The sequence below is a fragment of the Brienomyrus brachyistius genome, chromosome 2 (genome assembly GCF_023856365.1).
Source record: "Brienomyrus brachyistius isolate T26 chromosome 2, BBRACH_0.4, whole genome shotgun sequence".
Classification (NCBI taxonomy): Eukaryota; Metazoa; Chordata; class Actinopteri; order Osteoglossiformes; family Mormyridae; genus Brienomyrus; species Brienomyrus brachyistius.
Window position 1 is genome coordinate 9,493,601 of NC_064534.1, and position 23,346 is coordinate 9,516,946.

At 43.1% G+C, this 23,346-nt stretch overlaps 1 protein-coding gene across 1 annotated transcript in view; it reads right to left on the reverse strand.

The window, feature by feature from the left end:
- The window catches only part of LOC125727716 (transmembrane protein 132C-like), a 173,508-nt gene that overhangs the window by 59,858 nt on the left and 90,304 nt on the right, over window positions 1–23,346 (reverse strand). Inside the window, 1 exon segment of the mRNA XM_049004630.1 lies at window positions 20,082–20,225. Within this exon segment, the coding sequence (XP_048860587.1) occupies window positions 20,082–20,225 (144 nt within the window).

Here is a 23,346-nt window from a genome sequence, read left to right on the forward strand (position 1 = left end):
GATGGGATGTGTCACCAAAAGTAAGCTGTGTGAGTCAGGATGACACATCACGAACATGCAATTGGACCATTCTGAAGGGCAATGTGTTGTTACACATCAGGTAGATGTCTAAGTTCTATGCACTGCAGAAACACACATGTTTTTTAAGCAGAGGAAGGATCCAGAGATGTTGTACCAAGTAGCCTGCAATATGTTGGTGCAAATCCTGAATGCCAAATCAGCCTGTGTGAAATGCTGACATAATTTTCTACTTGGTTCACGCTTCTGTGGTTATAGAAAACAATCGAAACAGTTTGCCTTCACTTGCTTAAGTGTTTTGATCTAGAGGCAGAAGAGGCTGTTCAGCATCTCACTCTCAAAAGTGAGGGTCACTGTATTCAGCCCATTTAGCAACTGCTGGGAAGGGGAGAACAGTGGAGAAAATAGATATAATCTTGGGGGGGGGTACAAAGGGGAGGAGCTTGTTGGGGGAACATAAAGGGGAGGAGTTTGCAATGCGTTAGGTTTATTCACACTGTGAGCCTGTATTCTGTGAAATAGCTTGAGATGGGTCTATTCGGTCATCATCGAAATTATCAGGCTGACATCAGGCCACCCAGCAGGCAGTGAGAAAACACCACCATTTAGGGTGGTACTGTAAAGCTGAAACCTACCTGCGGTTAACAGTGTAAGCTTCCACAGTACTAATGCACAGTCTGGTTTACAGATCTTTTTATAGTACTAACACAGAGTCTGGTGTTGCATGTGGTCTATAGGTCTTCGAAAGTAGCAATGTAAAATTCAGTGCTGTGTGCGGTTTACGAGCCTTCTGTGGGACAAATGCGGGTTTCAGAGCCGGTTACAGTTTATAGACCTCCTATAGTTCTAATGTATAGTTCAGTGTCGCTAATGGTCTGGGTGACCTTTAACGATGTGAGCGAGATCAAGAAAAAAACTTAAATGCACTGTCCAAGATGAACCTCGCCTTACATCCTTAGCTTCCCCTGATATCTTCTAATTGAATAAATGGCTAACAGAAATCAATAGATACATTCCCCTAATGTATTACTATAAATTTCAGTGAACGGAAATGACTATCGTTGATATTAACACTTTTCCAAACTGTCATACATTCAGCGCCTGTATTCAGTGGAGGTTAGCTAGTGCTTTGCCTAATGCGTTCTACTAAGTATAACGATTCAGTGCCTGAAGGTAAGTATTACTGCTGGCCATTGTGGATAATGGTGATTCTTTAAGAGGAACATTGTGAATAAACTTAACGATTCAGCGCCAAAAGGTAAGCATTACTGCCAGTCACTGTCTAAGACCGATGGAGCACAATTAAATCCATTGGTATGACCACAGACTTGCCATGATGGCTTCTCCATCTCTCTTCATGTCTGAAGATAATAAAACACAACAAGAGCTAACAATTTGCACACCCCATCCCCAGCATTGCTGGGATGAGTAAGACATACATCATGGGGCGAGTTTGCTAAGTTGGGTAGGTTAATGGGTGGGGGGAGGGGGGGTTCAAACTGTGGACAAGGAACTCTGACAGATTTCATATCTGCCAAACCACCTGCACTCACCCGGCATTTCCATCTGCAGAAATTGACCCATAATTAGAAGCACCCAGTCATGAAATCTGCGGACTAATTAAAGAAAGGGATTACGATGACCGGCATTTAGACATTCTTCTTCCTCGTTAACACCGCCCATAAGTGTCCACAAGAGCCCAAATTAATCACCCAGCAGGCGGGCGGGTGATAACGCGCAAGTAGCCTTGCGCCCAGCGCCCTCTGGGTCTCCAAAATGTCAGTGGGTGTGACATCTCGAATGATGCTCCATTTGTTTCAAGAGGTTTCCGAACACCGTCGCCTTCAAATAAAAACAAATTCAGAATCTCTGGAGATAAACAGTAAAGGTCCATATGGGTAGAGAGTCCTTGGTCAATGAGTAATCTGTCTTCAAACACTTTCGCTCAAACGTCTCGTGTATATATCCAGACAAGTTGACGGGGAAAAAAATGGCACATACATATTTTCTAGCTGCTGACTCAAGTATTAGAATCTTAATAGAACCATTATTAAAAGATAATGACAAACACCAGATCCATTAAACTAATACAACACTGCATTGTAGGAATACAATATGGAAAGATGTTTAATCTCAATGGTACAACAGCAGGACCTCCTGCCAGGGGTGGAACCCACCACACTGTGGTCACATCCAGCTCCCGGGAAACCATCAATCATTCGACTGCCGCCTCAGCCACAAAAGTGCTGATTTACCGAGTGAAACACTGAGCACACACAAAGTGCCTCTGTAATTAAATCCTCGTTCACTCAAGTTCATGAATGCCTGTCACTTTGTGCCACTTCTGACAATCAAAAGTGCGGCAATTTATAAGCATTCGCCTTTGCACTGACCCTCCGATGGAAATAATTCAAAAAACATTAACAAAGATTTTTATAATCCCCTCGCATTCTGGCAAAGTGTGTCTTCTTTGACATCGTCGTCTTTAAACAGAGACAGTCATGGTTAAGCTGTATTATTGGCCACTGGCCAATCAGAAACATGTAAGGTCACACTTTGGTCACACTTCCTCCAGGACTCCAGTTCAACCTGTTAACCCCGACTGTCCGGAGGGAGAGAGACTGTTAGTTCTTCAAAATAGCAAGTAAGGTTTGCTGTATGATAGCTAAGCTTATCAAGCACTCCTGCAGTGGAAAAAGCTCAAATTTTCTCTCAAGTTCCTGTGCCCCCTCTCCCACCTTCAGAAACATCCTTGACCCCCCCTGTGTGTGTGTCAGAAATGCCGATGGTTCTCAAAAATCTGTCCCCCCCCTGGGGCTGATGGTTTTCATCATAAACAATCTGTGAGCGAGCTGGGTTTGAGTCAGCTTCTGTATTGCCATGGCGACCGACCAGCAGCCCTTACACCACCAGTAATGTGATTAATGAAACCCAGTCTGATTGGTCCAGTAATCCAGGGTGCTGGAGATGAAATGTGGGTGGCCTGTAGGCAAGTTCGGTGTGCACAGTGCTTGGGGGTCATATTCACTCACTGCAATTTTTCGATTGTTTTCTTAAAGGGCCCTTGACCTTTTTTCATATTGCAACTCCAGTCAATAAACTAATTTTGATTTGGTTAACATGGCTGTCCCAAGCCACTGCAAACCCCTTGATGCAATTGGCCTATTGCACAATAATTATGTGGGTGTTGCGACTATGAAATTTTATAAAGTATGGAATATTAGTATATAGCTACGAGACAAAAAAATGAAAAATGTTTCCCTAACTTGGTTCATTTCACAGCTTCAAGAATAATACAAATTAATCAGGACGATTTCATCATTTAGCAAGTGAATTGTTCCCAACTATTCAAAAATTATCTAATATTGTTTTTATAATTATTGCTCAAGTCTGTATTATAATTGTCAAACTCATTTAGACCTAAAACATTACACTTAGAATGGTGCTGTATTTTATGGAAAAAAAATAAACATCATTTAATACCATAATTTTTATCTTTTTTAACTATTGCAAACAATCCAAATAACAATTGAGATGCTAGCCTTAACGTAATGAACGACTCAGTCGCATTGTTATTTAAGAGTTCAGCCGGGACAAAGGCAGGCACAGTGATCCCCTAGGTCTGCTTCTGTGAACAAAATGTCCTGAAAGAACATTTTCTGGATCAATGGCACCTATTACTCTGACACTCTCCACCCCAAAACAACTCCCCTTGCCGTTTCCTGTATTAACTTCTCTCTTTCAGTTGCCCCTTCTCCTTTGCCCTCTCTTTCCCCTGTCGTGAAGTCCTCCTGTTGCCCACATGATAGGCGGTGGACCTCACAGACGCATATATGCCTCCCGGCCAGCTTCAGCCCTTCCAATCCAGCTTTGCTCTGACACAGAGCTCATTTCAACTTGGATCTCACTGCAATGCGCCTGATAGTCCTGGCCAGAGGAAGAAGAGGCATCCTGGTACTGGACAAACGGATCTTTGATGCATTCCTAGGAGTCGGCACACTGTCTCTTATCAGACCATCCTCTCTGAAAGTAATATCACCTACTGTACATCAAATAAACCTCAGTCCTGCTGTTCTGATTCCATAAATTCTGCTCCACCTGCAGAATATAGATCCCGCAGTCATATTTTTCCAAAAGCAGAGTGATTAAGTTATTAGGTCAGCTTACATGTAAATTCACTATCTTCATCAGATGTGATTTGATTGTGCATTTTCCCTCCAGAAATCGCACATACAATTAAATGCAAATTGTAACAGGATTTGTTCCCCTAAAACAGGAATATCCTTTTGCCTCCGGAAGCGTTATGAAAACGAATGAATCGCCATGTAATCTGTCATTTATTAGTCTCGGTTATGTTTTCAAATTTTCAAGTGTTGATAATGGCTAATTTGGAAGACCAGATTTGTTAATTAGGCAATAGCCCTTTGTCCCTAAATGGCTTTAACTGAAACTTGCAAAATGGAGCAGTTATTTTTCAGTATGGCCATGCTTCCTTGCCAGCTCGACTGTAAGAGATAATACTCAGCGATAGATAACATCCCATTGTCAATGCTCGTCTTTAGACAGCAAGATTATTCAATATAAATTTAGCACAATAAAACCGGCAGTAAAATTAAATGTGATCTACTAAAGCTGAAGCACTGTGATGTTTTTTGGGAAAGACTGCAGTAAGATCAATGCACCCATGGTGGTGTTCGCTAAATTACTGCGTGAAACTGTCACTCTGGGATCTGAAAGCATGTGCTGGATCAGGCAGTGGAGGGAATAATGAGCCAGGAAACACTCATTAAACACAGTATAATAACTTGCCGAAATTATGTAACTCGCATGTACATCGTGTATTTAAATTAGTTATATAATTACAGCTTAGATAAATGTCATTTTAAGCATCATGAAGTATGTTGATGCCAGACGTCACACCAGAAAACAGTAGATGTAGTTGTTTGTGTTTGTGTGTATTGATGATTTGCACTTTGGTGACCTTGGATAGCCTTCATTTTGCCTTAATTTTCATTAATGCCTATAATGGATTGGACTGCTGTCTGGAATGTTCCTTGAGCCTGTGCTTCCTGGGACACGCTCCAGCAGGGGTGGCAAACCTGATCCATGGAGGGCCAATAACAGCGGGTCCCCAGGACTGGAGTTGACAACCACTGCTTTGTTATTGGCTGACTGAGAGGTCATCCCAAAAACCCGCACCCACACCGGCCCTCCATGGATCAGGTTCCCCTCCCCTGAGCTCCAGGGTCACATCACCCTATACTGGGTAAACCAATATGGATGGATGGATGTACGTCACATTTGATAACAGAATCAAATAGTTGCAATGTTTATAACCATTTGAGAATTTGAATCTCTATTCACTACACTCCCATCAATACAGAACTTTTACTTCAAAAGACGCAAATAAGCAGACTAATTCTGATAATTATTCTAACTACACAGCGATGTATCTTTTGCTGGCAACAAATTAAGGTATTAGTTTTGACAGAAATGTTATTTAGCATTGTTTGCAAACTGACCATGCTGTGCCGCCAACATTTATGACCCAAAAATGATATAAGGAGAGAAAGGCCATAAAATGAACGCAGAATAATTATGGTCAGCGGAATTTATGTGTTTTGTGGCATAAATAGACCACTATTGCATTCCAGTGTGCTTTGTGAGGAAGTCTCTTTATTCATGATAAATGTGTCACTCATCATGTGTAATCATTTAAAGCATCGATCCATCTTCCACAGCCAATTATCCAGCACGGGGTACTGCTGAGCCTGGGGTATATCCCAGGATGCACAGGGTACAAGGCAGAGGACACCATGGATGGGATGCCAGTCTGGCAGAGGGTACAAATAGGCTAACACAGCTTTGAGATGCCAGCCCATTTAAATGCATGTTTTTTGGACCGCTGGAGGAAACTGGTATACCTGGAAAACATGGGAAAACATGCTAAATATACACACAGAGCCAGGGTGTTAATCTAACTCATTACCCTGAAGTGCCATGACATCAGCCTCATGTGACTGTACCAGGGGGCTGAGCACCTGCCCATCTTGCCCAAACTAATGTGAACTTGGTATGAACTTTTTAAGCTATTGACTATCACTTTTTTAACCTTTAACATAACAAAAAGTCTGTACAACCCTGAGCTGGATATAAGATATTTTATATTTTCATAGCATTTGCATGGACTGGTCAAGAATTTCGTGCTTGCAGCAGATGCCTTCAGCACAAACATACAATGCACCATAACAATGCTTCATCCCATCTTCATCCAATTAGCCAGGAGCTCCCTGGGATCCTCCATTAGCTAAGCAGCAGTGTCGGAGAACACACCTCAGAGATGTCTGTGCTGTCATCTACCAGATCTCACAGCAGCATTCCCAAGTAAGCGCCATTGGGAAGCGAGCTCCTGTAGACGGCGGACTATCAGGCCTCTCGCTCTCGCCGATTGACCGCCGCACAAGCATGTTCACTCCCGCTTCTGTCACTCTGTCACCCGCGGTTACAGCATCTACCTTCTGAAAAGCCCCAGGGTTCATCCAATCGCAACGGCGTGTGTTTTCCAATCTGTGCAATGCTCCACGAAGAAAACTATTCAGCTACCTGAGGGGAATAGCCGGGAACAAATCTGTTTATGAAACAAATGCACCGCCATTATGGCTCAGCGGGCACTCGCTAGGCATGCTAGGAATGGCCTTTTATTCTTCTGTATTAGTTGGCAGCCCAATAAAAGCAAAGCGAACAAACTCTATTTGCTTCATGCTTCTGCTTACAGTATCTTTCCCAGCATACACATAGTGAGCCCTCTAGGGCCCCAGCCCACTTCTTGTTTATGCGCAGATGCATATGAACAGTTTTGTGCATCTCAGAACACAGCTGTGCATGGAGAATATGGAACTCCATGATGGGAAAGACTATTACATCGACCATCTCCACCACCAGTAATAATGTTTTATTATTAATACTGTTGGGAAGGTTACTTTTGAAATGTAATAGGTTACAGATTACTAGTTACCCCGCTAAAATGTAATGTAACCATTTTGAGTACTTTGTCAAAGTAATGTAACTTATTACATTTGATTACTTTTCTAACAAATCTTTTAAACTGGGCGACTGAAAAATCCCAAACGGCTTTGCTGACCAGTGTTGTCTGTAAATGTGCCAAAGGCGGCATTTCTGCATGGCAAAAAGATGCAAAGCCACAACATGAATGTCATATTGCACATAGAAGCTTTTTACCGAAAATAATATATTCAGATTCTTGATTAGTAACCATAATTTAACATGTTTTTTTCTCTGTAACTGTAACAGATTACAGTTACATTAATTTTGTAATTTAATTGCATAACGCCATTGCATATAACTAGTTACTCCCCAACACTGATTACTAATGAATGCAGCTCCATAGTTAGCAGTCAAACCCAGGATCTTCTAGCACCTATAGCATTAACGTGGATTCCAAAGGGAACAATGCTTCTTCAACACCCACCCCACTCCAAAGGGGGCATTGTCCCCATCGCACCACTAGAGGTCAACAATGAACACTTTGGAAACAGAACAATTCTGCTTCATCACGGCCTTTTGTTCTCCTGATGACTGCAGCCACCGAATTTGTTCTTGGGAATAACAGCATTATTACACGTCTGGCATCCCCTCCAGGGGCCTTGAGAACCCTCGTGTCGCTTGACATCACCACAAGGTAATATGTGCTGTTTCCGTGGTCACGGTCACCCACGGGAACACTGCAGCAGGCAGTGCCAGCTCACTGTGATTGGTATAATCAATGTGCTGTGGAAGGTGGATGAGGGGTAGGTCTGGAGGTGGGGTGGTACTGGCCCCAGATCCTGCCTCAACTCGGACATTTCGTCTGATCAATCAGCATTGTTTTTTCACTGTTATTCTTGCATTCAGTTATAAGCGTTGACCTACTTCGATGTTAAGCATATGGGACATAATTATTTACAATCATAAGCATTTGCTCGTATCGCACTTGTTACTTGGGGAGTTGCGGTGCTGAGCTGGGCTGGAGTGACATTGCTCTGAACTTGATATGGGCCCCTCCAACATCTATTTACACAGCAGCAAGCTTTGCTCAGAACGTTGCTACTCGTTGAGCAAAAGGCTGAGCGTTCTGTCTGCCTTGAGGCCCATTGTTGGGTTTGCGGAGCGGTTTTGTCTACTGTAGCTTCATCTCGGGGTTTCTGTCTTGTGTTTGCCGATGTCTCTGCTCTGCCTGTCTGGCTGTGTTTGCCTGAGTCTTGTTTCAAATTCCATTGTTTTGCTTAGTCAGAGTTCTGCAGCTGTGCTGCAGGTCTGCTTGAGTCTTGTTTATGGGTTAGTAGTGCTGTTCCAGTTTCCTTGTGTTTGTTTTTCATCCCCATTTCAGACTCCCTGTGACTTGGTTCACATTCCTGGCTTCTGTTCCTGGTTACTCCAGTTCCCTGAATCCTGCTCATCCCTTAGCCACCCGGCCAGGCAGCTGCCCCAGTTGTTACTGTCCAATGGACTGTTGGGTGGATAACCTGGCATGTTGGGAGGGAAACTCCAGATCAGGATGCAACTTCTTTGTACTTTGTCAGCTGTGCGAGCCAATAAAATGACTTATAATAAAACAATTAGTGGATTGTGATGTTTAAGAGACTTGTACTTTCACCAGTTTTACTCGGATTGCTTCTTTTGTTTTTGTTTTACGTTCCTTTTATTTTGCAGACGCCTTTGTCGAAAGCGATGGACGGGTGAGGCAAAAAATACAGTACAGACACGCAGCTGTCGGAGAGTCGACTAGGTACAAGTGCAGCTAGGTTGAGCTTCCAGTTAACGCCCAGGAAGCTGTTTCAGAGCAGGAACTACACAACAACTTCCAACAAAGCAAGAACCTAATAAGACGATTCTGTGACCAGAAGTGCAACATTAAGAACATTCATGGAACAAAGAGAGTCCTCAACAAAACATTTTGGGACAATTTGGATATGCGTCTCAGTTGAAGTTACAGCAGCCCCTTTCTGACTTAACTGAGCAGCCCCTAAGTTGTAGCCTATGCGTGTCTTCATATCCGTGTAGCTGTCAGGGTGGTGGAGTTTATTGCTTTGCTGGGGCCAATTGATGTGAGTGCAACTTCATTGCCATTTACAGGCTTTGAGTGATTTTAATTTTATAGAATATACCCGCAGACAGGATAAATCAATGAACAGGAGGAGAAAAAAAAGACAAAAGAAAGAAAATAGCAACCCGATTGAACCTTATGTTATCGTTGGTGTAAAGCAGCTACCACTTCAGTCTGCCAGTCCTTCGTTGAATTCAAATACCGGCCGTTTGCTCAAGACGACAGTCTGCCGAAAAAGAACCAGAGATGTGGCCATCTCTGCACACGTGGACCGCGTGGGTTTATGGCATAAAACCACAGGGCTTTCGGTGCGTAGGACACGACGGCCCGAAACGTCAGATTTCTGCGTACCGAACAGAAGTCGGCCTTGTATTCTATTTCAGAGAGAATTCCTACCTGCAGCTTATCTCAGGTGGGCTTAGAGCAGCTTGGTATGTGAATAAAAAAAGGAATATGACAGCCGCGAAAGAAGCCTTTTAATAGGCCCGAGTGTGGCTGAAACAGCCTAGTTAGTGAGCATTAATTTTGTGTATTTGAAGTCTGCCGGAAACTAAGGGGGCATGCTTCTAGAAAATGCCAGCTGCCTGTTGTGAAGCAGTCAGGTGTCATTAAAGGTTAAAAGGAGAAACAGGAGGAAGCACAATATAACCTCTGTTGGTCTGTAGAGCAGAGAGAGGCGTCGACAAGGTGGAGCCATTATGATTTAATGGCACGAGTGTGTGTGCGCATGTGTGTGTGTGTCAGGCACGCAGTTCATCAAGCCACTAATTTCAGCTTTCACCCTCACTTGCCAGTGTTATGCTGTGTTGCTTTTATCCTGCTTATTGAAAGCACATGCACTCTGTCAGTCACTGGTGTAACAAGCATAAAGAATCAACAAGAGTCCTTCTTGTAGAGATCACAGAGGACATTCTGCTTCAAAAACGGTCATGAAAGGCATCTACCTGTTTCGTTCCAAGACCTGTCAGCACCGGAGTGTGAGGCCAGGCTCCTTAAGTTAAACTGGTGCAGCGCCTCCGCATACAGATCCTCTCCATTAAGGGGGATTTATTTCCCCTCATTGGGGGGGGGGGTTGCGGGCGGGGGGTGAATTCATCAGATTAAGATGATTCATGTGCAGAGAGTTACAGCGGCCCTGAAATACAAGGGGGGGGGGGGGGGGCTAATTTACTGCTGGAAGCATATTAATTAAACTCCGACGCCCTCGTAGTGGGACTTGCTGCGGAATTCGCTCTACCGCCGTGAGGAAATCCAATCAAAGCGCGCTTAATGAACACAAGGCTCTGTAAGGCGGCGTTGGAGGCAGAGATCGGTGAGAGCGCCCTGAAACAGCACCCCCCCAAAGATGCTAAACACTCACCATGGTTAGGGCCACCCTTAGTGACCCTCTGCTGAATCTCACCAAACCTCTACTCCACTCTCTGGCTGCTGTATGAATAGAGAGCCCCAGGTATTATTATTATTATTATTATTATTATTAATATTATTAATAATAATAATCAACATCATTGTCATCATCTGTACTGTATGTGCTGGGGTTACTAGCAGTTTGAGCCCTGACTTTATAATCCAGTACTTACTATAACAACATTATTCCATCCATCTTCCAACTACTTTGTTGGGGGGGTTGGGTCGATGCATGGTTGAGGTGCCCCCTGTACAGGATGCCGGTCCATCGCAGGGCACGTACACATACATAGTCACACGCTAATCCCACTTAACTTATCTATAAGCTTTTGGATTGCAGGAGGACCCACGCACTAAAGGGAGAACAGGCAAACACACACACACACACAGACGCAAGCAATAAGGGAAGAACAGGCAAACGCACACAGACACATCACAAAGACACACACAGACACAAGCAATAAGGGGAGAACAGGCAAACACACACAGACACATCACACAGAAACACACAGACACAAACACAAGCAATAAGGGGAGAACAGGCAAATTCCACACAGACACAGACACAGACACACACACACACAAGCAATAAGGGCAGAACAGGCAAACTTCACAGACACACAGAAGTGGAGGTGTGAGTTATATCCACTGAGCCACTAGTTACAGTTGTTGCCTGGATTTTATCTAATCAACAGTTTTTTAGACATACAAATGCAGCCAGCTCAATTGTCCTCTCCAAGCCAGCTGCCAGCCGACTGCCAGTCAAAGGGAGTAGCCCCCCTCCTTCTGGGGGTGTGCCTAAATTCTCATCTAAACCTGCCCATTTATTCACTTGCAGGATGTTATCATGAGATGGCACTTTCTTTACAAAAACATATTTTAGTTGTGGTCACAAGTTTACATACACAAGTACAACAGGTATCAACCAGAATCTTTTGGTAGCCATTAGCAAGCTTCTGGCATAATTCTGGCTGAATATTTGACCACTCTTCTTTGCAGAATTTCTAGTTCATTTAAACTCGTTGGGTTCCTGACACGGACCTGGCTTTTAAGTATAATCCACAAGCCAATCAAGCTCATCGGCCCATCAAGCTTGTTTGGGGAGAACTTAACTAATAGCTCAGCCAGTAATAGCTAACTAATTTGTTGTTCTAATATTCATTTATTGTTTTGTATTATTCCTGTAATACAATGTGATTGCACATTTTATACATCAACGTTTAATCTGTTGCATGTTATAAACTGTAAAAAGGCTAGTATTGTGTCTTTTCTTACAGTTTTTTTCAATTGCTAAGACAGGGTACTATCTAGGGTAGTATCTCTTCACATCCATGATCCATCCTTGGCATTGCTCTGGAGAAATATCTTGGCACCCAGGATTCATTGTTTGATCTTGTGTCAATTGACATGATTTGTTTATATTATGTGGTTTTTACAATCTATTTTAGAAAGGGTCTTGATAGTAATTTAGCAAAATGACATATTTCAGTTCTGACTGTTGTATTGGCAGTTTTAGGGTCAGTGTGTACTTATGTTCAAAATGGCCTCTGAAAATGTAATGTTGTGAGTGAGACAGGAATCCATGACTTTTGAAGCGTTTAGTCATTGATTGCATTTTGTATGAAAGCAAAGCGAAATGCTTAACAGTTTAGCCCACATAAGCTAATGTTGTGGTGACTGTATGAAGAGTTTTGAGAAAGCAACTTCAGTATTGCAGTATCTGTCTTAGCAATTGAAAAAAACTGTAAAATTCACACTGCTTTCCCAAACTGATTAGTGTGAGGAGCAGTGACAGACATTCCAGACTGATGGGCCATTGACAGTATGCAAAGGTGTGGTGACTCCAAAGTCACTCCAAAGTAAACACTTTAGTAATCAACCTCATGCAATTCTATGAATGTCTCATTCACCTTTGTGTAGCCAGCCCCTATGTCTATAAGCTTCAGGGCTCAAAAGTCTTGGCTAGAAATGTTTATAATGTGATTTTTTTTACAATTTATCAGGACCACTGAAAATAGGTTTTCGAAAAGTGTATGTTTAAAGTAGATTTTAACAAAAAAATTGAATAATCACATTCTAAATGATCTCAGATTATTGATGCTGAGTTTGTGCTGAATAAAAGCATTTGTAGCACGTTAGGATAAATGTGTTTTAGATAGTCAAATATTTCACAGTTTTTCCTAATTACTGAAATATTAAAAATTGTTTTGGGAACAAAATTGCCAGTTGCCAAAAGTCATTTATTGAATCAGCTACTTGTTTGGCGAAACTTTAAAACATAATCACCTACTTAGACACAATTTGCAGATCTGAGTCACCTTTTTTGCAAAACTTGAAACACATTCTCATTCATCAAAACACATTTTGCGCTATGGTGAACTTTGAATATTGAAAATAGAAAATACAGGCCACAGAGGTTAAGCGCAGCCAGCACACAGTAGTCATTTAAACACAATGACTCAAAACTGTTCACACACATTTCTAAACATTTGAAGAAGCCAAAGAGTGACTAGAACATAGAATATGTGCCATAGGTGAATAGGAGTTGAATTTCAACGTCAAGGTACAAATGGGTCACACAAAGGATTCTTTCTGCATCGCCCAACAAGGGATAGCATCGCTAGTCCCAGCCCTGAGACATGGTGATGAGGCATAATGAATATACTTCCATGACTCTGGCTTGGCAGTTGCACAACATTTTACTGTAATATGCCTCTCATTTGTTTACTTTCTGGCTTTGTCTTTTACAGTAACATTTCTGGATTACTGAATATGGCAAACATTACATATTAGTTATCAGTCATAACTGTACAGTATACAAATATTTTTGGTAGACGACCATACTTTTTTTTTTACTATAGTCTTGCGGTTTCTAATTTACATGCCAACAGCAGTTTTGACTGGTAGTGTTTTAAATTTTTTTGTGAGTTTAGCTTGAATTTTAGGGTTTGTGCTTAGTGGTTTGATTAAAGGAGAGGAGATTTTAGGAAATGTGTTTTAGCAATTCAGAAAAACCGTTAAATGTCAAGGCATGTCAGATTACTTTGAAAGTGGATGAGAGGCCTCAGACTCCAAAGGGCTACAGTAAATACTTATTATGCTGTGTTTCTTTTATGTTCCTCTTTTTGTGTCTGGTACTATGACAAAAATATCCAAACTATCTATATGTTGCTACTTTATTATTCCATCCTCTTTGTGTAATATACTGATGTACAGTACAGTACTGTCAGAAAAACTGCATCATAATACCACCACTATGCTTGACTGTTGTTTCAGTGTTCTTAGGTTAAGAAAACAACCTCACCTTGATCCCCTGCAAACATATCTCTTCTCATTGTGGCCAAGCAGAGAAGTGACACATTCAGACGTCATTGTGACTGTTCCCCATCCCCACCCTGTGAATATGCAGCCATCAGCAGCCTTTCAGACTGTTAGCCAGACAGAACACACTAAGGAATGTGTCTGTTTTATTCAAGCACAGTACAGAACCATATGTTTTTTATTTTTCATTTTCCACTCTGTCCACCTTTATTCTCCACAATCAACCTTATTACTTTGTTTAGGCCTGTAATTAGTCTGTTACACACATCTTGGGTCACTCTCCTCTCCCAAAAAAACTCTATTGCTTGGACACGCTGCTGCTTTGTATCTGGCTTGGCCTCCTTACGGATGAAGTCTTTCATCATGTGGCAAAAAAGCTCGATGGGCTACTAATCTGTTTAATTTTCATATACCACACTGTCCCTCATTGCTTGACAATATCAGTCTTATTACTTTGTTTAGGTCTGTAATTATGATACTGCACACATCTTGGGTCCGCCTCATCTCCAAAAGGTGAAGTAAAATACAAAATTCCAATTTCATCAATAAACTGACTAAAACACATTTTGCTAGTTTTAGGCCATCTTTGCCTCACAACAGAAACTATTTCTTAAATTTCACAGGCCATTTATTGCAATGCAGTCAGTTTATTAATGAAATTGAAATTTTGTCAAAATATAAGAAAATTATACTTGCTTAGATTTTCATTTTTTGCAGTGGAGTTACAATATCTGATTTCAGGTATCTCACCTGATTTCAGGTAAGTCACTTCAGCTTTCATAATCACTGCTCCCCCTGGTGGATGGATATATTATTGCAAGTACTTTACACACAGAGAGTTAAAGGGTAGATCATGCCAGTCCCCTTGCTCTTGTCATTGTGGGGGATCTCATTATAGTCAAGGTCCCACCCAGGACCCAGCAGGGACCTGTCATTGACCAGCCAAGGACCAGCCAATGCCCCATCATGGAAATAGGGGAAAATTCAAGTGGCTACATCTGTAAAGGCAGTAGATAATGTTTAGGCTGCGACAGTTTCTGTTCTGTTTCACACAATGGTTCAACCTCCTTTTTACATTACAGGTCAGTTGACCCCCTGAGGGGGGGGGGGGGGGTCCAACCTCAGCTGGATTCTTCATTTTGGAAACAACACTAATGGCTACCCCCAGCCACAAATGCTGAATGGGACCGTCCAGATTGGAACTGGTGATCTCTGCAACAAGACTTCGACAGCGCCTTGGGAGAGTGTTAATCAACCGAGCCCCTTGTCAGCTTGTCAGAACTGTAATTAAATCACAGAACAAGGAAAACCTGAGAACATGAATACAGGCTGAACAGATTATGCATTCGCGCGAAAGGCAGATTACTGTCCTACAATCCGCTCAAATGTGATTCCACACATACAAATAAGTTTCCTGGTTTCCATGGTGTCAAGTGGCTGCAATATGCATATGAACTAATGTAATGACACTTAAATATATAGAGAATAACACAGCTGTGGTTGTGCTTCTAGATCTAAGGATACATCAAAGCCACATGGACATCTAAGACTCCTCGAGAGATTTGTATTTTTTTGTGTATGTGTGTCTCAAAGGCAGTAAAGTTGTTGACTTTTGGTTGAGCGAAACTCGCAATGAGTCGGTGATGTTACAGTATGCTGCCCGACACGTTCAGCGATCAGCTACCCCCTCAAACTCAGACGCGCGCCATCGTTGGAGCATCCCGCAGCAGCGAGGAAAGGGGCGATGGGTCAGCATGTGGGAATGCTGAGACCGGATCCATCCAACCAAATCCCAATAAACATGGAATGTGGTGATGGGGTGACGTTCAAGAAAAAGAAAGTATCATATATCAAGTTAAGCCCTGATCCTCATGAGACTTCCTGCTCCAGCCCTGACAGTTGGAGATCAGGGCAGCCTTCTCCAGCAAAGGATCAGGCTCACTGTCCAGCCCCCAAACTCAGATACCCACAAGCCTGTGTCATGTGACGACTCAGATTATGGGATGATGAGAATGCACCCCCCCCTTCTGCCTCCCACCCAATGCCAGCTCCCACATTTTGTTTTGATTTCTGGTTAGCTGGTTAATCCTGACGGTAGGACTGCGATGGCGGGAGACCAAAGCGCGTCATTTTCCTAGTAACTTTCTTACCCAGAATTTATTGCAATGCAGGGAACTTTATGGAAGTATGAAAAAAATACATGTTGTACCGTCATAAATAGCCATTGTGAATCATTTCAAAGAACAAAAGCAACCTTTAAAACACCCTTTTTACGTTCTGAGTAAAACTAACAGCACATTTTATTACTCTAACATAATATTGATTTTTTTTTTGGTTTCCCATTCCTGCGGAAATGAAGTTTGCCAGTAATATAGATGGCTCGCAGCTGAATGGTGGCCCCTTGGTATGAAATGGAAACAAAGTCTACCAAGCCAAGCTGGTTCCCATTCACCAGGCTCACAGACACGTTTGTCTGTCCAGGCCAGTCACACTGCTACATGGCGGATCCTAACAAGCCACATCACCGCGACGCCCCACCGAACGATCTCTGCCAGGCCCTTTGTAGGAAGAACAGCACTAGCTGGGCTTGCTCTTTAGATTACTCCTTACCTCATGGGGGTAACTATAAATGAGCAGTAACACTGGCCATATCTGAACTGCGCCGACACCTCTTACAAATAAGTATGCTATGTGACTGATCCTATTTACAGTTATTCTTACTGGCAGTAATTATGCTCTACACCAGTTCACATAGACAGTAATTATGCTGTAGGACAGTTTCTATACACAGTAATTAAGCCGGATAACACTCCTTACAGACTGTGGCTTTACTGGAAAACCATGCACACCGCTATTCAGGAATCTGTATAACAGCACTTGCTGATGGAAATCAAACTTACGAAAAAACCTCCAACAGACAGCAGTTACTAGGGGCATTGTGTAGGTCAATTTAGGTAGGCATGTGTCTATCCAATGTTTCGTAAAATTGTAACATATAAATGAATTATTCAGTCAAACAATAATTTGCCTATGTTGATTTGAAAAACACATTGTTAGACTTGCAGCAAACTTGCAGTCAGGGTAATCTGGCCAATTGATTGAGTTTCCTTCGTCAGATCTCATCTCTTAATCCACTCTCCCCTGCCCCATCCCTCATCATTCCCGTCTTCTACCGATAACTCTATACATCATCAACGAGTTGTCAGACCGTGACATTCACAGCTCACATCCCAGCGGCAGTAAGCAAGGTTAGCTAGCTGTTTACAATTGCCAGCCACACATGTAAATGTGCTACTGCAAGTATAAGAAGGATGCTGAATCGTTTCTGTGTTGCTGTTCCACAGACATATGCTGCATTAGCCTAAAACTGTCAAAATATATCACACACATGTCTGCTTGGGTAACTATGAAATCAATCTCCTAGCACAAACATACTGTGAAGCTGCATCATGAACTCATGTTAATGTTGGTTAGCTAACGTTAGCCAGCAAGCTAGATGGCAGACCAGTTGTCCTTCAGTATTTGCTAGCAAGCCACAAACACCAAAACAACGCAGCCTTCTCCTGTGTCACATGTTTTGAACACAGCTAGACGTTTCGCTGACATTAACTAGCTAGTCGTCTGGCTAAATGTAACAATGCCACGGCTTTCTTCATTTCCAGATCACTGCACAATGCACTGCACCCACCGTAAATAGGTGTACTTACATGGAGTGTTTTTGTCGAGATCTTTGGGCATTAGCTGATATGAGATAAGTAGCTGTTGTCATTTTCTGGACATGTTCGAATGTATAATAGTTACATAAAGACCATTAATATCTGCATATGTCTATTTTTTATCTCTTGCGTGTGGTTTTGAAATGGTGCCGACCCAGAAATTTGCTTCCCACAACGCCACTGGCAGTTACAATGTCTGGCAGCTGATGAACTTCGACTATAAAACAGCATTCGTGCATAGCAGTGACACCGTAAGAAAAGAAAAAAAAAACACAGACAGCACATATACCAGGAGACAAAAACATCAGACAGCATTTATACTGTAAGACAAATCACACAGACAGTAGTTATAGCTTACTATGTTTCAAATGGTTCACACACACATCTGTTACACTGTAAGAAAACCCCCAGAGACAAGTATGTACCATAACTCCTGCAGGTAGTGATTATGCTGCATGACAGCTGGTAAAAGACAAGCGTGAGCCATCATTTCTACTTCATTCCCCCTTTCTGTTTCACCTTCTTCATCCAGTGTCCTTCTTTTGTTTATCTAGGACCGGCACCCTCGTCTCGATTGACGCGTGAGGCCATCATGCAAGGCAAGTGGCAACATGTAAAATGAATGGTCCGAGCGGGTGCTGGAAATGCAACATGTACCGTGCTGTCATTAACTGCCACAGGCTTGGGGTTTTCTGCACTGTTAATTATCAGCGTTTAAATGCATGGAGGGAAACGCTATGACGCTTTCTGAAGTGCTCCCGGAAAAAAAAAATCAGAGGAAAACAAGATGAAGATCGTATTCGAATTACACACCATGCCTGAACAGCGTACTCATTATTCGTTAGTCCACCCCTTAAACCCACTGCACACCTGCACTGCATTCACATCACTCCAGCGTGTGCAGTGCACTGTCACCGGAGCGAACCACATTGGACTGGCAAAGCATAGCCGCAAGTTTAGAGAACTACAACAAGTTGCATTTCAACTAAAGTACCAAAAGCAGATATAGGCCTAGAAAGCAACATGCAATCATAAGGAAAAAACATGGACATTTATGACAAATTACTTGACGTGTCAAATTATATGTTCACCCAAGGAAATGCCAAGGCTGCTGAAAGGGAAGCCATTTAAACGTATGAACAATAAACATCTCCAAACCAAACTCTACCGTATTTATGTTTATTTTCAAAGTTAATAAGTAAGAATAAGCGCATGGTAGCGCCGGTTAGCAAACCCGCCTGCAATCGTTCTTTAATCCGTAAAAAATTACACCTGCCACTGGAAGTTAGATTAATTATGGCAATTTCCTGATCCATGCAAAGACCATTAAAAGTATTAAAGCACATAGTCAACCTCAACTTAATTAACGACGTATCCTCCTGTCAGCCCTGAGACTTATTTCCTCATGCACCAGATTACTCTAAGCTTGTAAATTTTGACAGGAAACGACCAAAACAATTTTGCGGGCATTTAAGAGCAGGGAGGGTACATAATTATCAAATGGGGGGAGAGGGGGTGGTTCTGCAAGCCATCCCACCCAACAAAACTCCTGACTCCATATCCATACCCACCGAAACCGTGTGTGTTCAAGGACTGCCTGGTACTTAGGCTGGGGGGGCAGGACCCAGCCCTGGTACCCTTACTCCGGTGGCAGGCATCACCACCATCGCAGCCCGTGATCACCGGGCAGGCAAGGTGAAGGGAATTCCGGACAGGGACGGTTTAGCAAGCCACCCTGCGGATTTTCACCTGTCCGAGCCTTTAACCAGACTGCTGATTGGATCCCGAGAGCCTGCCCGCCATGTTGACATTTTTCCAGTGGAACGTGCTTCCTCACCCAAGGCTGAAATATCACTGGGGCTCTGTTTGTTCCTCTTTGATGGATCTTTGAAAGAAATATTTGAAAAATAGCAGCCTTCCTCTAAGGGGCTGCTTTCCAGGGACATTAACCGAAGACGACAATTTGTATTGGCCTTTCAAAATCTTGCCACAGGTGCTGCAAAGAGCTCTGTGATGTTGACATTGGCCAGTATGCCATTTATTGGGTAGAGCCAGACAATGATTGATTGATTAAATGGTTGGATCTCCTGACAAACGAGAATGTAATACTTATGATAAAACTATTTTACATCTGTTTTTTTACCCAATTAGAGAGCATGATAGAGATAAGCAGGCCCTGCCCACTGGCTTGAATAATCATTGAACATACTATTACAATGTCCGGAGACCACCCCCACCAAAACCACTGGCTTCCCAACCTCTTTTGATACAGTTAAATTCGGCGACTAGGAAGTTCCCCACAAAAATTCTGCCATATTCAGAAAACCCCCCTCGCGACCGCTTACATTTATTCGACCGCCCTACTGCATCATTGCGCAGGACCCAACAAGCTAGACATTGTCAGCTATCTAAAGCTATCAATCAAGGAATCTGAGGAATGCAGCACTTGGCACAGTTTGTCAAGACGAGTTTAAAGACGAGTGCAGTGTGGCACTGGGGCCCGAGACGCTGCTGACCTTTGGATGAAGCCGGATTCCTTGCGGCGGCAGTGCAGAGTGACGACGCGCCGGCTGTTGCTCGGCATGTCCTGGCTCACCGCCCACAGCATCGCCGCCGTTGGTTTCGCCCCCAGGAACACCACGCCCTCTTTTAATTTCACCCTGTTTACAAGCAAAGGGGAAAAAAATGGCATGTCATGGGTAAAATATACAGGTCATCTGAGGAAGGCACCGCGGGTCAGAGGAGAAAAGCTACTTCAGCGTAATGGTGGAATAACCGTTTCAGAGAAGAGATAATAAAAAGCGTATTATGTCTCGTAGGAACGTCAACCGAGCAAATGCTTTTATCTGCAGCAATGCTGCACTATACCCATTTATAAAGATGTAACTAAACTGGCCAGAGTGAAGTGCCTCGTTCAGAGAATCAACAGTGGGGCCCCTAAGGGACGCGACCCCACAACCTTATTCAGTTGTCCGCTCCTTTAATACCAGGTGCTGCCCACGCTCACCTCCTGTGAAAAACAGCTAAGTGGACTCATAACACCTTCGGTGTTAATCTTTCCCTCACCGGTGGAAAAACCTGCCAACATGACCTCCTTTAAGAAGTCAGACCCTCCCTCCATCCTAGTCCATTGAAATGTTCATGCACGACAACAAATGTAATGTGCACTTTAGTTAGTACAGATAATTAAAGCAGTTACTGACACGTGGCCAGGCTTTGTCCTCATGTAGCCACTGAACTTTGAAATCGGTGTGCCTTCGAGCAAAATCTACAGTGACGGAATCAAGGGATCGATGATTTCCTCACAAGCCACTGGTTTTTCTTTCAGTTTCCAGAACAGTCTGCTTGTAAATCAATTCAGTTCAATTGTATGTCGTGTTCATCCCAAAGCACAAATTAACGACACCAACGGGGTTAGAAATACCAGTTGGTAAGTCCTATAATTAAGGATGCCGACACCCCCATGCTGGGCCCACAAACCCCCACTCCCAACACTGTGGCCCATAGGTTGGCTGCGCTCCCTGAACTCCATAAAGGCTGACATGGAGGATGAAGCGTTATCGAATTTCAACACAGGCAAGGTGCAGGACACTGCACGCCATCCACGTCACACAATGGAGATGTGAGTTTCTCACTGTGACCTTTGACTCTTGTCAAGCTGCCGTAGGCTGAAACTAAGCTGGATGCAGGAATATGAGCTTCTCTCAACCCCACCCCCCCCCCCCCCCCCCCCCCCGTGACCATGTTTTGCTCTCCTTCATCTCATCCCGACATTATTGCATTAATAAACTCATGGTGCTGTTTCATCCAAAGCTGTTATTTTTTAACTGCTATTTGTCCTGTCCATGAGAAATTACCTTGCCTGCCCATGCAGGCCCATCCCTCGTGCACCTCTAGTCCAAAAGGCCTATATTAAGGGAAGGAAATGTTCTGGGGAAAAACAACCGCCACTGAAATCTCATGATAGTAATGAACACTCTGGACACAGGATGAGGAGATTTAAATAGAGAGAGACTTTTTTCAAGCACACTTTGAATAGATTGTCCCCTTTGAAGTACAAATCTGCATGTGATCTGTCCCACACGAATGGTCACTAACAGACAGCCTAACCCTCACATATAAATTCACATTTGTTAATTTAGCGAACGCTGTTATCGCCGCCACAGGCAATGGCCTCCTGTCACGTGACATTAACGGTGAATAGCCAGGCAGGTTTGAATAGCAAAAATGTGAGCTGCACGTTCTCAGAGGGGCACGGAAGAGTGGCATTAGAGTGTTTCCTCAAAGACATGACCTTCGCAGAACAACTGTATGAGTGTAATGAGCAGACTCAGGCCACAGGAAGTACCGGCCATCTGTTCTGAGGTCAGAATCTTCGGGGAGAGGGTGCAAAAAAACAGTATTAGGAAACATCGTTAAGCGACCTAAGTAAGGGACGGCTCTCCACCACATCAGTGCAGGCTTCTAGGGTGCGCTGAGGATATGGAACTGTGCAAAAATCATAGACAGTCAGAGAAAATGGTGCTTAAATAATCTTCATGTCAGCGTAGAACTATGAGATTATGTCTGTCAAAGTGTGTCAGATAAACCGTTTCAAGACGTTGTGCTTTATTATCCAACACACCCATGTATTTATTGATTTGACCACTAGCACACCCTGTTCGGCTAATCAATACCTCATCGACTTTTAAAACTAATCAAATTAATTAATTAATGGCGAAAAATAGCAAATACATGGAATGGCTGAGACGCCCCTGAGGAGAGATTTGGGAACTGAAGTGGTGATTTGCTTCACCGAAGAGATATCAGTGTCACTCTTTGGGGAGCAGGCGAAGTACCTCTTAGTTTTTATCGCGTTATTGTCAATTTCCATTTGCTCTCATGTTAAATTGTGTTTTTTTTTTTTGCTTACTACCCAGATAAATATCCTTTTTAAACAGGGACACACTGTGCCAAGTGCTGCATTCCCCAAATTCCTTGATTGATAGCTATAGATGGCTGACAATAACATTTTCTTTGATTGCCTACGACTTTTGCAGAGAACTGTATGTTCGGCATCCAGCGGCTGAAACACCCCCATCAAACACATACATCTGGCGCTTACCTTTCTGTACATCAGAGCGACAGGCAGACCTAGGAGGTGGGGGCACTGAAGAGTTAATCGAGGAGTGCCGCCCTTGAAACTGGATCGGCCGTCATTTCTGAAACCCACGCAGGCGTGGCCCCCTTCCAGGCAGCCCGCACCGAGCAGCCCATTTAACAAGGTGCTCTACATCCAGTGCATCAGCATATCGATGCAATCTAATTCACTCGTTACCTAAAGAGCCATTAATAAAAGTATTATTTACAGCTACCGGGGGAGAAGCTGGCGTCTGGCACCTGAGCAGAAGGCTGTCTTCCCTGACACGCAGGGGTTTCTGGGCCAAGGTTGAGATCTCTGTGGACTATTAGTCAAACTCCCAATCAGAAACACACGGTCTGTGTGGATGTGGATCTCAACACCATCTATGTGATGCTTCTTTAGCCCCAGTGGCTCACAGACAGGAGGTGGGAGGAGGGGTTTACCAGTTCAAAGCTTCATGCCGTTCAAGGTGATTGAAGATGCATCTGTATTGATTATAACAGAAGACGGCTTGCGCAATCAATCGAAATGAAACTGATCTTATTCATTTTTGACAGTGTTTAATTTCCCATCCTCTTCATTGATTGCACAAATAAATACATTTAACAGAAGATGCATACACACCAACCACTTTTAAGAAGTCGTTAATGGGGTAAATT